The sequence below is a fragment of the Alosa pseudoharengus genome, unplaced genomic scaffold, assembly GCF_046254945.1.
Source record: "Alosa pseudoharengus isolate Yale_2024_CS ecotype anadromous, Long Island Sound unplaced genomic scaffold, YU_APseudo_1.1 YU_APseudo_1.1_scf_9, whole genome shotgun sequence".
Taxonomy (NCBI): Eukaryota; Metazoa; Chordata; class Actinopteri; order Clupeiformes; family Clupeidae; genus Alosa; species Alosa pseudoharengus.
Window position 1 is genome coordinate 39,752,800 of NW_027468881.1, and position 14,459 is coordinate 39,767,258.

Sequence of the window (14,459 nt, forward strand, 5' to 3'; positions counted from 1 at the left end):
GAGGTAGGGCCAGTCAGTGTCAACAGGGGATGAGGAGGTAGGGCCAATCAGCATCAACAGGGGATGAGGAGGTAGGGCCAATCAGCATCAACAGGGGATGAGGAGGTAGGGCCAATCAGCATCAACAGGGGATGAGGAGGTAGGGTCAATCAGCATCAACAGGGGATGAGGAGGTAGGGCCTATCAGCATCAACAGGGGATGAGGAGCTAGGGCCAGTCAGCAGGGGATGAGGAGGTAGTAGCAATGCCTGCAAACATCAAAAATTGCCGTTGGAACCATAACATACATTGTTTCCCAACTGCCGATGCGGTTTACTGTCAGTTTGTAAAGTTTAGCCGAAGTGTAAGGAATCCCTGATCAATGTGATTGGTTAGGCTAGACCAATGATTTCAAAGTTAATGCAGATTTAACATCAGGAGTTTCCACATCAGTATTTACAGGAAAGTATCTATTTGTGTCACAAACATTTGTCTACATTTGTTTGTTGTTTAAGTCGCACCTTGATGAGCTGAGTTTAAACATTCGCTCCAAAGCTCAACTCCAGAACACTCCAGAGGAGAGAGAACTAATCTTGAAAGTGCACAGGTTTCAGGTTCTTTCACGGTTTATTTCATGTTATCGTCTTGCTCACAAAATAGACATAAATTGGGGTTCATAATCCGAGTACGTTGGAGCTTGGCGCAGCATCGCTGATGGCCAGACTGGGAACCTTGTCTCCTCTCTGTACCAGCCGCTGGTGGAACCTGGACCGGTCATCAATGATTTTCTGAAGTGGGAATATACATAAAAACCGTTAAAATAAATGAACATCTCCTCAGCATCTCATGATCCAGTGTTGGTGATTTCACTGCAACCTTGTCATGACACAGGACGGTGTGTGTGGCGTTTGTATTGGGCAGTGTTAGTGTAGTGGTTAAGGAGTTGGGCTAGCATCTAGTAGCCTGACAAGTTGTGGGTTGTGTCCCAGCTTCCACCGTTGTGCCCTTGAGCAAGACACTTGGCCCCAAGATACTCTGGGGACAAACGGCCCTTGTAATTTAACTGACGTGTGTAAGGCACTCCAGTAATATAATTGACGTGTGCAAGGCACTCTAGTAATATGATTGACAGACCACACAGACCCATATCTGATCTGACACAAATGAAACTTGATCCAAAGTGTTGATGTTTCCTGTGATTAAACGGGAGTAGAGCATGTTAGCCTTACCTGCATGGTGTAGTATATGGCAGGGGAGTAGAGCATGTTAGCCTTACCTGCATGGTGTAGTATATGGCTGCATCGCTGATGTCTTTCTGAGGGGGTTTGGTGCCAGGAGCTGAGTAGACGGCCTGGATTACTTTCACACGCAGCCGCTCATACTGGGAGACACAACACACCATATAGCGCAGAGTTAGAACCACATACACACCACACCATATAGCGCAGAGTTAGAACCACACACACAACACACCATATAGCGCAGAGTTAGAACCACACACACAACACACCATATAGCGCAGAGTTAGAACCACATACACAACACACCATATAGCGCAGAGTTAGAACCACACACACACAGCACACCATATATCGCAGAGTTAGGACCACACACACAACACACCATATAGCGCAGAGTTAGAACTACACACACAACACACCATAGCGCAGAGCTAGAACCACAGACATGTGACTACATGACTCATACTGGGGCACATGACATGACACATCACACAGCAGAGACTCAGAACCACACATGTGACTACATCACTCTTGTACTGCATACATACATGACTACAACTGGCGACCACTTCTGCATAATTTCATAGTTCTATATATACAGTCTATGCCACAGACACCTGTGAGGAGTTGATGCTGAGCTATAGAGGCTAGTGCTAGCATAGAGTAGCCTACCTTTGACTGCAGCTGCTCCAGAGACACCTGTGAGGAGTTGATGCTGAGCTATAGAGGCTAGTGCTAGCATAGAGTAGCCTACCTTTGACTGCAGCTGCTCCAGAGACACCTGTGAGGAGTTGATGCTGAGCTATAGAGGCTAGTGCTAGCATAGAGTAGCATACCTTTGACTGCAGAGGAGAGACACCTGTGAGGAGTTGATGCTGAGCTATAGCTACTAGTGCTAGCATAGCGTAGCATACCTTTGACTGCAGCTGCTCCAGAGACACCTGTGAGGAGTTGATGCTGAGGTATAGCTGCTAGTGCTAGCATAGCGTAGCCTACCTTTGACTGCAGCTGCTCCAGAGACACCTGTGAGGAGTTGATGCTGAGCTATAGAGGCTAGTGCTAGCATAGAGTAGCATACCTTTGACTGCAGAGGAGAGACACCTGTGAGGAGTTGATGCTGAGCTATAGCTACTAGTGCTAGCATAGCGTAGCCAAAGTCCTTTTAAGCAAGTCCCTCCACTGGGCGGCCATATACCAAAGTTTTTTGGGCACTCATCGGGCACAGTCTTTGGGTCGAACTGCGCGTGCGCAAGGCTTCACGACACCAATCTTGCTCCAGCGGCGAGATCACAACACATGATTGGCACGATGTCTTCACAACAAACCATATGATTGGCTCAATGTATTCACATGTCGACGTTTTGCCAAGGAAGGGGTGGGATATGTGTAGACAACGGCCATATTGGCGTGACAAACTAGCCCCATGCATTTCTATGGAGTATTTTTTGAGTGGTGTGTCTCCTCATTAGAAAGTCTCTGGCGTAGCATACCTTTGACTGCAGCTGCTCCAGAGACACCTGTGAGGAGTTGATGCTGAGCTGCAGCTCCCTGGCGAGCTGCTCGTGCACCTGCGCCTCCTTTCTCAGCCTGCTCCTCTGCAGCTTCTCTGCCCGCACCTCCTCCTCCAGCTCACACACCTGCTTACGCATCCTCAGCTCGTTCTGCTCCCTCTGGGACAACCCCTCCTGCAGCCTCACCACCAGCTGGCCCACAGCAGCAGCACAACAACAACAACAACAACAACTCAGATTTCGTTTTTTTGTATTTCACAGGTTTTAAATGATCTCAGGCCTACACATACAACAGAAAGTAAATTAAATCAACTAAATTAAATTAAAAGGAAGAAAAAGCCTGGAAACCCTGCTGATGATTGTCAGTGATCGTGATGTTCAAATAATTCAGAAGACCGATGCTTGAGTTCAGAAGCAAAAGCTGTAATGTTAAGAGCCCAGGCTTCCTTCCTCCTAAACAGGAAGTGTATGTGAGTTAAGCCGAATTCTTACGTTCCGCAGGGAGTAGTTCTCCTTCTCCAAGGTCATCATCAGCTCATCTCTCATCTTTCTATCCCGCAGACAGGAAAACTGAAGCGTGGGATTGGGAAACAAAGGGACATGCCGCCTCAGTGGTCATTCTTGGTGGCTAAGGACCATTAAGTACGCTTAAAGGTGGTCAAAGACCGTTAGCTGGTTAAGGAGTGTTAGAGTTGGTCAGGACTGTTAGCGCTGTTTAAGGAGTGTTCGAGTTGGTCAAGACCCTAAGCGCTGGTTAAGAAGTGTTAGAGTTGGTCAAGACCGTTAGCGCTGGTTAAGGAGTGTTAGAGTTGGTCAAGACCGTTAGCGCTGGTTTAGGAGTGTTAGAGTTGGTCAAGGACTGTTAGATGTTCTGTATTTCCCCTCGGGTTCAGAGAGTGGGGTTGTACTGTGCGGGACATGGTCTGTAGCTGTCTGTAACTGTGGTGACATGGTCTGTAGCTGTCTTCAGGTGTGGGGTTCGTACCTTGCGGGACATGGTCTGTAACTGTGTCATCCGGTCTTTTAACTCCTTCTTCATGTCCTGCAGCTCCGTCTTAACAGTGAGGAGCTTGTGTTCCTTCACAGACAGGATTCTGTGCATAGAACAGAGAGAGCCTGTAGAGAACCAAGGAAGTTCCATGCAAAGAGCCTTCTGTTATGGATAAACAAGCTCATAATAATAAGAGATTGCATCAGAGGGTTTGAACAAGCTCATTATAATAGGAAATTGCATCAGAGAGTTTTTTTTGTCGTACCAGAGGTCATCTTGTGATTGGTCCTGGCCTCCTCCAGCTCCTTCTCCAGCGTCTGATTGGCTCTCTCCAGGGCTGCGATGAGATTGTTTTCTGCGTTTGCGAGCTCGTCGTTGTCTCTCGTCTCACTGGGCTCCTCCCCCGCACTGTAGATCACTTCTGACTGGCGCGGCTGGAGACAACACACACCAACACACACCAACACACACACCAACACACACACACCAACACACACCAACACACACACACCAACACACACACACCAACACACACCAACACACACACACCAACACACAAACACCAACACACACCAACACACACACACCAACACACAACAACACACACATACCAACACACACACACCAACACACACAAACCAACACACACCAACACACACACACCAACACACACACACCAACACACAACAACACACACCAACACACATCAACACACACACACCAACACACAACAACACACACCAACACACATCAACACACACCAACACACACACACCAACACACAACACACATCAACACACACACACCAACACACAACAACACACACCAACACACATCAACACACACCAACACACACACAACAACACACACCAACACACATCAACACACACCAACACACACCAACACACACCAACACACATCAACACACACCAACACACACACACCAACACACAACAACACACACCAACACACACACACCAACACACACACCAACACACACACACACCAACACACATACACCAACACACACACACACACACACACCAACACACACAACAACACACACCAACACACACCAACACACACACAACAACACACACCAACACATACACAACAACACACACCAACACACACACAATACAACACACACCAACACACACACAACAACATACACCAACACACACATCTCAATAGTGAGCCAAACTTACTGATCAGCTATAGAGCTTATTTCCTGCACACTGACAATGTACTTCTGACTGACACAGTGGAGACCTCTATGAAGACAACACACACACATCTCATCCTCAGAGTTCAGTGAGCATGCTCTTACTGATCAACACACACATGTTCTTACTGATCAACACACACATGCTATTACTGATCAACACACACCACTCATCCTCAGAGTTCAGTGAGCATGCTCTTACTGATCAACACACACATGCTCTTACTGATCAACACACACATGCTATTACTGATCAACACACACATGCTCTTACTGATCAACACACACATGTTCTTACTGATCAACACACACATGTTCTTACTGATCAACACACACATGCTATTACTGATCAACACACACATGCTATTACTGATCAACACACACATGTTCTTACTGATCAACACACACATGCTCTTACTCATCAACACACACATGCTCTTACTGATCAACACACACATGCTCTTACTGATCAACACACACATGTTCTTACTGATCAACACACACATGTTCTTACTGATCAACACACACATGCTATTACTGATCAACACACGCTCTTACTGATCAACACACACATGCTCTTACTGATCAACACACACATGCTATTACTGATCAACACACACATGTTCTTACTGATCAACACACACATGTTCTTACTGATCAACACACACATGCTATTACTGATCAACACACACCAATCTAATCCTCAGAGCCCAGCTAAACCAGGAAACCATCTAAACTGATGAAGACAGCGCTGCAACGTTGGAGGACAGTACACATTGGTCGTAGGTTTATCCGATTGCTTCGAAGTCCAAAATAAACATGTAAACATGTAAACATGGTCTAGTGTTGTCCAGTTGCGTGCAGTGAGATTGCATGCTTGTTGCCGCCTCTCGAGTTGGGCCATTACATTGTTCGTGGCCAGACCCTTAATCTTTCTAGATTATCAGGGTCTGGATTTTCCAGGCTACCTTTCACCCACACATTCATTCATCCAGAGTCCAGCTTTATAACTAAAGAAAAGAGACAGTTCTATGCCTCTTGATTAGTCTCCATCTCCATTAATGCAGTAGCTTCGTCAGTGGAGGGCTCCTCCAACTCTGATGGATCCTCCCTCCTACAGGTCACTTCCTGTTGTAGATGCAGGGCGTCTTCCTGGTGTATGCCAGATGCATGTTGGTCCTTCTGCGAGAGCGACCCCTCCTGCAGGCATGTCACTTCCTGTTGCAGGTCAGCAATCAGCTGGTTCTTCTGCTGCAGCTCCTTGTCTGCGCTTCGCAGCCGCCTGACCTCTGTCAGGTCCAGGATCAGCTCTGCCTGCAATACCAAACATGGCCAGCAGAGGGAGGATGAGGCTGTGGCAGCCATGAGGTGGGAACAGCAGCACTGCAACAATCTCACTATGCTCTGAATATGCTCTAAAACACACTCTAAATGCTCTAAAACACACTCTAAATGCACTACCATGCTCTGAATATGCTCTAAAACACACTCTAAATACACTAACATGCTCTGAATATGCTCTAAAACACACTCTAAATGCACTACCATGCTCTGAATATGCTTTAAAACACTATAAATGTACTACCATGCTCTGAATATGCTCTAAAACACACTCTAAATACACTACCATGCTCTGAAATATGCTCTTAAACACACTCTAAATACACTGCTCTGAAATATGCTCTTAAACACACTCTAACTGCACTACCATGCTCTGAAATATGCATCTCCACCACACCTGGGCTCGGACCACATTCTCGTGAGTGCGTCTCAGCTGGGCTCGAACAACATTCTCGTGAGTGCGTCTCACCTGGGCTCGGACCACATTCTCGTGGGTGCGTCTCACCTGGGCTCGGACCACATTCTCGTGGGTGCGTCTCACCTGGGCTCGGACCACATTCTCGTGAGTGCGTCTCAGCTGGGCTCGGACCACATTCTCGTGAGTGCGTCTCACCTGGGCTCGGACCACATTCTCGTGAGTGCGTCTCACCTGGGCTCGGACCACATTCTCGTGGGTGCGTCTCACCTGGGCTCGGACCACATTCTCGTGGGTGCGTCTCACCTGGGCTCGGACCACATTCTCGTGAGTGCGTCTCAGCTGGGCTCGGACCACATTCTCGTGAGTGCGTCTCACCTGGGCTCGGACCACATTCTCGTGAGTGCGTCTCACCTGGGCTCGGACCACATTCTCGTGAGTGCGTCTCAGCTGGACTCGGACCACATTCTCGTGAGTGCGTCTCACCTGGGCTCGGACCACATTCTCGTGGGTGCGTCTCACCTGGGCTCGGACCACATTCTCGTGAGTGCGTCTCAGCTGGGCTCGGACCACATTCTCGTGGGTGCGTCTCAGCTGCTGGGTCTCGTGCTGCAGCGCCTCCCGCAGGGCACATAGCTCACTGTCCTTCCTCACACTCTCGCTCTCCACCTCGGACAGCCGACTGATCTCATTGGCCAGCACCAGCAGAGACTGCTCCTGCAGGCAAAGTGAATGGAAAGGAAATCTCAAGCTAGTCTGTCTGAAGTGAGTGATTAAAGTAAAGTTAAATTATATAGTACATTTAAAACCAAAGTGCTTTGAAATAAAAGAGAAAGAGAAACCAAACCACATTCACAAACACACACACACACACACACACACACACACACACACACACACACAAATGTGTAGAATTTGCGTACAATGACACAATAATGTCCTCCATCCCCAGCTCCAGAATGCTAAATGGCAAAAGTGCCTCTTAAGGTTACGTAGTTAGGGTTGAGACGTGTCAGAGGTCATTTGGGAGATTATTCCAAGGCCTCGGTGAAGAGACAGCAACGCACAGGCTCCTTTTGGTTTGAGTCAAGACCATGTGACAATCAAAAGTGATTGGGATGCAGATGTTAAGGACCTAGATGGAGTGTGTGTGTGTATGATAGAGCCCTATTCTGCATCACATACTACAGTTCCTATGATAGAGCCCTATTCACATACTACAGTTCCTATGATAGAGCCCTATTCACATACTACATCACATACTACAGTTCCTATGATAGAGCCCTATTCACATACTACAGTTCCTATGATAGAGCCCTATTCACATACTCCATCACATACTACAGTTCCTATGATAGAGCCCTATTCACATACTACATCACATACTACAGTTCCTATGATAGAGCCCTATTCACATACTACATCACATACTACAGTTCCTATGATAGAGCCCTATTCACATACTACATCACATACTACAGTTCCTATGATAGAGCCCTATTCACATGCTATAGTTCCTATGATAGAGCCCTATTCACATACTACATCACATACTACAGTTCCTATGATAGAGCCCTATTCACATGCTCTAGTTCCTATGATAGAGCCCTATTCAGCATCACATGCTACAGTTCCTATGATAGAGCCCTATTCAGCATCACATACTATGATAGAGCCCTATTCAGCATCACATACTATGATAGAGCCCTAGGTCTTAGCAGAGAGGTCTTACCTTTTCCTTAAGGAGAGTGACGTACCATGGGGTTTTTCCCTGCTTATCCTCACTGGCCCCAACCTGACGTGTGTCCGGGTCATTGGGTGATGTTTGGGTCAGTCTTGAGACACCCCCCTTGTGGGGAGGAATCAGCCACCTGCCAACTGTAAGGGCTGGCTGTCAGCTGTTTGTATGAGTACGCCATGCACACATGCAGTTCAAATAAAGTTCATTGAAATGGCACCTAAAATGTAACATTGTCTTTATCAATGGGCTTTATGTTATATATATATATATATATATATATATATATATATATATACAATGCCATGGAATTTAGAATATCATCATGTATACAGTACCTTAACAAGCACAGATGAACAAATGAACATAATAGCTCCTGATACAGAGCCAATAGCCAATAGACAGTCAACAGTCAACGGAGAAAAGTCAGCATTGCATACGCAATACCCCATAAGTCTCTCTGGTTAACATAATCTACCAAGTAACTAAGTTCCCCCCACACCCACCCACCCGCCCACCGTCCCATTGTCAGAAGGAGCTTACACGCGGTGCTGTGCCTTGGGCCCTCCCCAGTCTGGTGAGGAGTGGAGGGGACAGGGGGAGCCCAGCAGGTCTGCCTCAGTAGTGGCCGAATGGTGCGACTCCTGCTCGAGCCTCCGCTAGCAAGAGCCGTTTTAGGACGCTGAGGTTTGTCCTCGTCCCTCATGCTGTGAGTGCTGCGTGCTTGGCCATCAACTGCAAGGCACAGACGGGAAACAGACAGAGCTCCCTCATTTAGCCCTGCACAGATCTGTTTCAGACAGACAGAGAGATCCCTATTTCAGCCCTGGACAGATCTGTTTCTGATATTTCTGAGACTGGTTTAGACTGAGAGTACAAAATATGGCTCATACCTGTCATACATCAGTTCAGAATGCAGTTTGTTTGATTGACAGAACTGATTGGTTGATGCTATTCTAAATTCCATGCCATTGTTTGTCTGAATTGACATCATAATGCTCCCTGCAGAACAACACATCAACATAGAACACACATACAGTGCTGCTTGAAAGTATGAACCCTTTAAACAGTTTGGAGTTTTCTGTTGTTTTATCATGATTTTCTTATTTTATCACCAGTTTTTAAATATGAACTGTCAGGTGTGTATATTTATCAAATGCATGTACTTGTTTAGAGGGAATTGCGTGAGAAGCCAAAACAATCATGAAACATGGAATTAATGTATGTACTATTAATGTAAGTGTCAAGTCAAGTCAAGTCATTTTATTTGTATAGAACATTTAAACGAGCAACAGTTGACCCAAAGTGCTTTACAGGTACAGTAGGGAAGGCAGAAACAATAAACCTTGAAGATACATGAACAAATGTGCAAAACTCCATGAATATAGTTAGGCAATAACAGTGTAAAATTAAAGTAAGTCAAATAATAGAATAGAATAAAACAGAATTTAAAATAAAGTTTAAAGAGGTAAAACAAAGCATTAGAATAAATTATGAGACTAAAATGATAAAACTAAATGATAAATACACAAAGATAAGAATAAAGCGTATATATATATATATATATATATATTTATATATACTACAGAAGGCTACTACAGAAAAGGCTCGGTCCCCTCTGGTTTGTAGACATGTCTAGGGGACCAATGAAGTTCAGCTAAAACTGGAGTTATGTACTCAAACTTTTTGGTGCCAGTGAGGAGTCTTGCAGCATTCTGGACTAACTGGAGTCTGTTTAATTTATATTGCTGGCTAGGCCTGTGTATAGTGAGTTGCAGTAGTCTAAACGTGAGGTAATAAAAGCATGAATGACCGTTTCAAGATCTTCCTTAAAAAGCAAGTGAGTGAATCCCCAGCTGCATTGGTAAAGTCAGCTAGGTAAATGATTAATGTAAAACATATTTGGGTGCTGAAATAATCAGTTAAGCATACTAATCAAACAGACTTCCTTTGGAAAGGGTTTGAGCAGCCATGATTAAAAGAGGGAGGAAATCCACCAAAACCACTGTAGTGCCAAGGCATACCCACAGGGATCAACAATGCCAAGGCACCCACAGGAATCAACAATGCCAATTAATGGGTACAGAAGACATTTGGTTGAAGGAGTGGTTTCAAATGAAGGTGCTACAAGAAATTAACTACATGGGTTCGCATACTTTTGCTAATGTCATATTTTGAGACTCTTATGTTGAATATATAATTGAACTTTCTTTTGTTTCTGTCTATTATTTGGAAGGTAAGCTAAGCTTTACAAATTGGGGTTTGGATGTGGATTAAATAAGGTTATTTAGATTTTTTGCAAAAAAACAACTTACCATGTCTGAGGGTTCACAAACTATCAAGCAGCACTGTAACTGTCAACTAAATTAATTTAGGAATTCTTACCCTGTGAACAATTTTTTTTTTGCAGTCATGGAAATCAAAGCAATGTCCAAGGCTATATCATCTCTGATACTATGAAAAACATTCAACATTTCATATCATCACTCTTTAGATGCATACACTTCATTTTTAAAAATTGTTCTTATGAGTTATGGTTTGTATATTTGTATATTTGTTCATTTTCATAGACTATTGATCATTAATATTGCATTGACATTATATTATTGCTATTGTCCTTAATGTCATCTTACCAGCATTTTAAAACTGTTCACTGTTCATTTTTAACTATTGTATTGATTGTATTTGTAAGCGCGTTTGGACAAAAGCGTCCGCTAAATCATATAACCACAACCATAACAAATTGCATCGTGCAGTTCAAAATGTACAAAGCCAACTCACCGCTCTGACGGGTGTTTGAGTATGGTGCTGTTCTCAGCAACTAGCATCTGTCTGAACATCTATTTTAGAAAATTCTGCAAAGTCATCCCACTTCACGTTTATCTGATCCGATTTACATACACTATACATGCAAATAAACTAATACTTAAAATCACATCTATGATGAAGAGCACAGTTTTTAAGTCCTGGAGGATTTTTACTACAATTAACTACCCCTATAGTGACAATTTCAGCACACCACACTCTCAAACCTCGATGCTAAAAACATTAAATAAAAGAAGACTGCATCATTTAGTCATTATAAAATAAAGACATTTAATCGTAAGCTTATATTTTATGTTCCGAATGATAGCCTACTCATAGCCTACAAACCAAGTCGACCCACCTGAGCACTGATGACAGACAGGTGATTGCAGCCACGCTCTGTGATTGGCCTATAAAAGAGGTCAGAGGTCATTGTGTCAGTTGAATTTCGATGTTTGTATCGCAGCTTGTGTGAAACGGGAATACTAGAATGGGTCCAAAAAGAGCCGCGGCAGTCAAAGACGAAGTAGCTGCAGAGCCAGAAATGGACACAGAAAAGGAGGTTAAACAGACCAAAAAAGCCAAAACTGGTAAGTGCTCCTCGTCCGTGTTGCCTACCACGTTTCACTAGGATGCTCAGTGATTATATGCGTAGCCTGTGTTTTTTCTCTCTTGGCTGTCTTCTCTAGATGGCGGTGGATCTAATAAAGCACCTAAAGCGCCTACAGCGCCTAAAAGCCACCCGTCCGCGATGGTGATGGTGGAGGAGGCGTTGAAAGAGTTGGACTCGCGTAAAGGCGTCTCCGCACAGGCGGTGCGCACCTACATCATTCAGAAGTACCCCTCGGTGGACCCGATCAGACTCAAGTACATGGTGCGGAGAGCTCTCTCCAAAGGGCTGGAGTCGGGCGCTCTGGTGCGACCTGCCAATTCAACTGCAATTGGCGCTCAGGGCAAATTCCGAGTAAGTGAACGGACGCTTTATGTAAACATCTTTCGCAGTTTCGCTAATTTGATTGAGTCGCATCATTATAACAGACAGTATATTTTTCTTAATCTGTATTTGCTTCGATGTGCCGTAAGGTTGCAGTCAAAAGTAAGGCTAAAAAGCCTGTCCCAAAGACAAAGGAAAACGCAGATCCGAATAAACAGAAGTCCACCAAAGCCACGAAAACAAAACCCAAACCGAAAGAGTCAAAGGACCAGGAACCAGGTATCTAATGTTATAAGACAGTGGTTCTTAAACTTTTTGTCTGGCGACCCCACAAAAAAGTATGACGAGGTCTGGCGACCCCACTTTCCCCAAACCCATTCTAAGTCCTTACTCAAATACCCCCCTCAAACGTTAACAACTAAATCAAGCAAAACCTAGAAAGCAAAGTCATTTGTTTTATTTACTCCATATGAACAAGATCCGAAAAAAACCAAACAATCACGATTAAACAAGTGTAGGCTGCCGCCATATCAGATCAGAGCGCTATGTGCGTATAGCGCGCGCGCACACAAGCACGCACACACACATAGGCCTACAACGTTACATTAATTATATTTATGGCGATAATAACAATATTTTTTTATTTCCCTTTTCTGGTTTACTATCTTTAACAATTTCAATGGGAAGGGTGGGCATGCTTCCGTGAACATAGCAAGTTAATTCTAGGAGGAATGCTGCATACGGCGACACGGAGATTTGCTGAGCCGACATCTGTATTTTGAGATGTCGTTTCATTTTGACAGGTTTTAAGCTCTCATTCGCCAGAACATCGCCGCAAATCACACATTGTGGGTGGTCGAGGTTATCTTTAACTTGGCAAGTGAATCCATATTTCAGAAATTCTTTCTGATAAAGCCGACGCGCCTTTTTTTATTCTCACCGGCCTGTAGACTTGTCCCATCTGAGGATCACGGAGCAGACGCACTGGTAGATGGCACTTCCGAGCTTTTGTATGAAAGAAAATAATTGGCGACCCCACGGAAGTTTTTGGCGACCCCATTTGGGGTCGCGACCCCTAGTTTAAGAATCACTGTTATAAGAAGCAGGTGTCCAATGTTCTATGCATTTTGGGTTGCAAGCCTGATGAGATGTAGGGTGTTTGAGGGGAACCCTCAGGAAGGGCATGGGCAGAAGCAATGTTTGAGGGTGGCTCTTGTGTTCAATTATAGAAGTGAACCCATAGAACTGATTTGATGGACCTATAGTGATTGTACAGTTGTGTTTCTGTTTACCAACTGTGCATTACGCTTGGTCCTAATATTGCTTGGATGTGTTTCTATAGGGGTGAAAAAGACCAAGGCTGCTTCAAAAAAGGAAACCGATGCTTCTGTAAGTATTGTATGTTTCTGCATGTTTGTCTGCAGTGTTTTTAATGGTCTCATTTTAAGTGTCAGTCATTAAAATTCTGTTTCTCCAGGAAGCTAAATCCAAGCCAGCTACAAAGAAGGAAAAGGATCCTGTAAGTGAGCTAGAGTTTATTACACTGTTGAATCTAGCATGGGAAGATTCATTTGGCTAAGAATGTTGAATGTAGCATGGGAAGAATCTAGCATAGGAAGACTCATTTGGCTAAGACTGTTTGTAGCATGGGAAGACTCATTTGGCTAAGACTGTTGAATCTAGCATGGGAAGATTCATTTGGTTAAGACTGTTGAATCTAAATGCATTTGGCTAAGACTACGTTTTCTATCCAGGATGCCAAACCCACGAAGGCTAAGGGTGGTGCTGCCTCCAAGGTGGCCCCTGCAAAGAAGCCCAAGGCCAAGGCTGCAGGAGAGGCCGGGGAAGGTCCCGCCAAGCCCAAGGCCAAGACTCTAAAGGCCGCCAAGGCTTCAGAGGAGGCCGAATCGAAGCCTGCCGGACAGAAGAGGGGGGCCAAGACTCAGAAGGCAGCAGAGGACGCGGAGGCCAAATCAGAGGGAGCCAAAGCTAAGGGCCCCAAAGGAAAGAAGGCTGCAGAATAGTGTGTGTGGCACTTTTACAGGCTGTACATTTTAATATATGCATGGTGATCTTGTCCTTTTTGAAATAAAGTGTTTTATATATATATATATATATACTTTTTTCGTGTGTGCTGTGAACAGGCATGTTAAGTTGGGTGTACTGTGTAAAGGGTGAGTGTTTTGGTGGGTCTGTGATCCTCTTTTTGCCTTCCTGAAGGAGGTGCTACCTTTCAAATGTGCCTGTATGGAGCTGGGTGAGCTCTCCAAAATATGCCT

General features: G+C 44.7%; 3 protein-coding genes and 1 long non-coding RNA gene across 4 annotated transcripts; 1 reads left to right on the forward strand and 3 right to left on the reverse strand.

The window, feature by feature from the left end:
- Nucleotides 1-605: 605 nt before the first annotated feature.
- LOC143114253 (coiled-coil domain-containing protein 27-like) lies at nucleotides 606-1,637 on the reverse strand. Its single transcript, XM_076275766.1, has 2 exons — nucleotides 1,256-1,637; nucleotides 606-767 (listed from the first exon to the last, which is right to left on the reverse strand). Exons 1-2 carry the CDS (start codon nucleotides 1,379-1,381, stop codon nucleotides 654-656), a joined length of 240 nt encoding a protein of 79 aa, XP_076131881.1. The 5' UTR covers nucleotides 1,382-1,637; the 3' UTR covers nucleotides 606-653.
- fhad1 (forkhead-associated (FHA) phosphopeptide binding domain 1) lies at nucleotides 1,623-4,283 on the reverse strand. Its single transcript, XM_076277305.1, has 5 exons — nucleotides 3,988-4,283; nucleotides 3,717-3,884; nucleotides 3,224-3,301; nucleotides 2,711-2,923; nucleotides 1,623-1,685 (listed from the first exon to the last, which is right to left on the reverse strand). Exons 2-5 carry the CDS (start codon nucleotides 3,870-3,872, stop codon nucleotides 1,623-1,625), a joined length of 510 nt encoding a protein of 169 aa, XP_076133420.1. The 5' UTR covers nucleotides 3,873-3,884; nucleotides 3,988-4,283.
- A 3,074-nt stretch (nucleotides 4,284-7,357) lies between these two features.
- Nucleotides 7,358-9,104, reverse strand: LOC143115080 (uncharacterized). The gene is made up of 3 exons (XR_012985046.1): nucleotides 8,985-9,104; nucleotides 8,436-8,581; nucleotides 7,358-7,420 (listed from the first exon to the last, which is right to left on the reverse strand). It is a non-coding gene; the product is annotated as an uncharacterized LOC143115080 (long non-coding RNA).
- Nucleotides 9,105-11,727: 2,623 nt separating this feature from the next.
- On the forward strand, nucleotides 11,728-14,233 carry LOC143114614 (uncharacterized). Its single transcript, XM_076276298.1, has 6 exons — nucleotides 11,728-11,836; nucleotides 11,936-12,210; nucleotides 12,330-12,459; nucleotides 13,523-13,569; nucleotides 13,658-13,699; nucleotides 13,935-14,233. The coding sequence occupies exons 1-6, from the start codon at nucleotides 11,737-11,739 to the stop codon at nucleotides 14,202-14,204; spliced, it is 864 nt and encodes a 287-aa protein (XP_076132413.1). The 5' UTR covers nucleotides 11,728-11,736; the 3' UTR covers nucleotides 14,205-14,233.
- The last annotated feature ends 226 nt before the right edge of the window (nucleotides 14,234-14,459 follow it).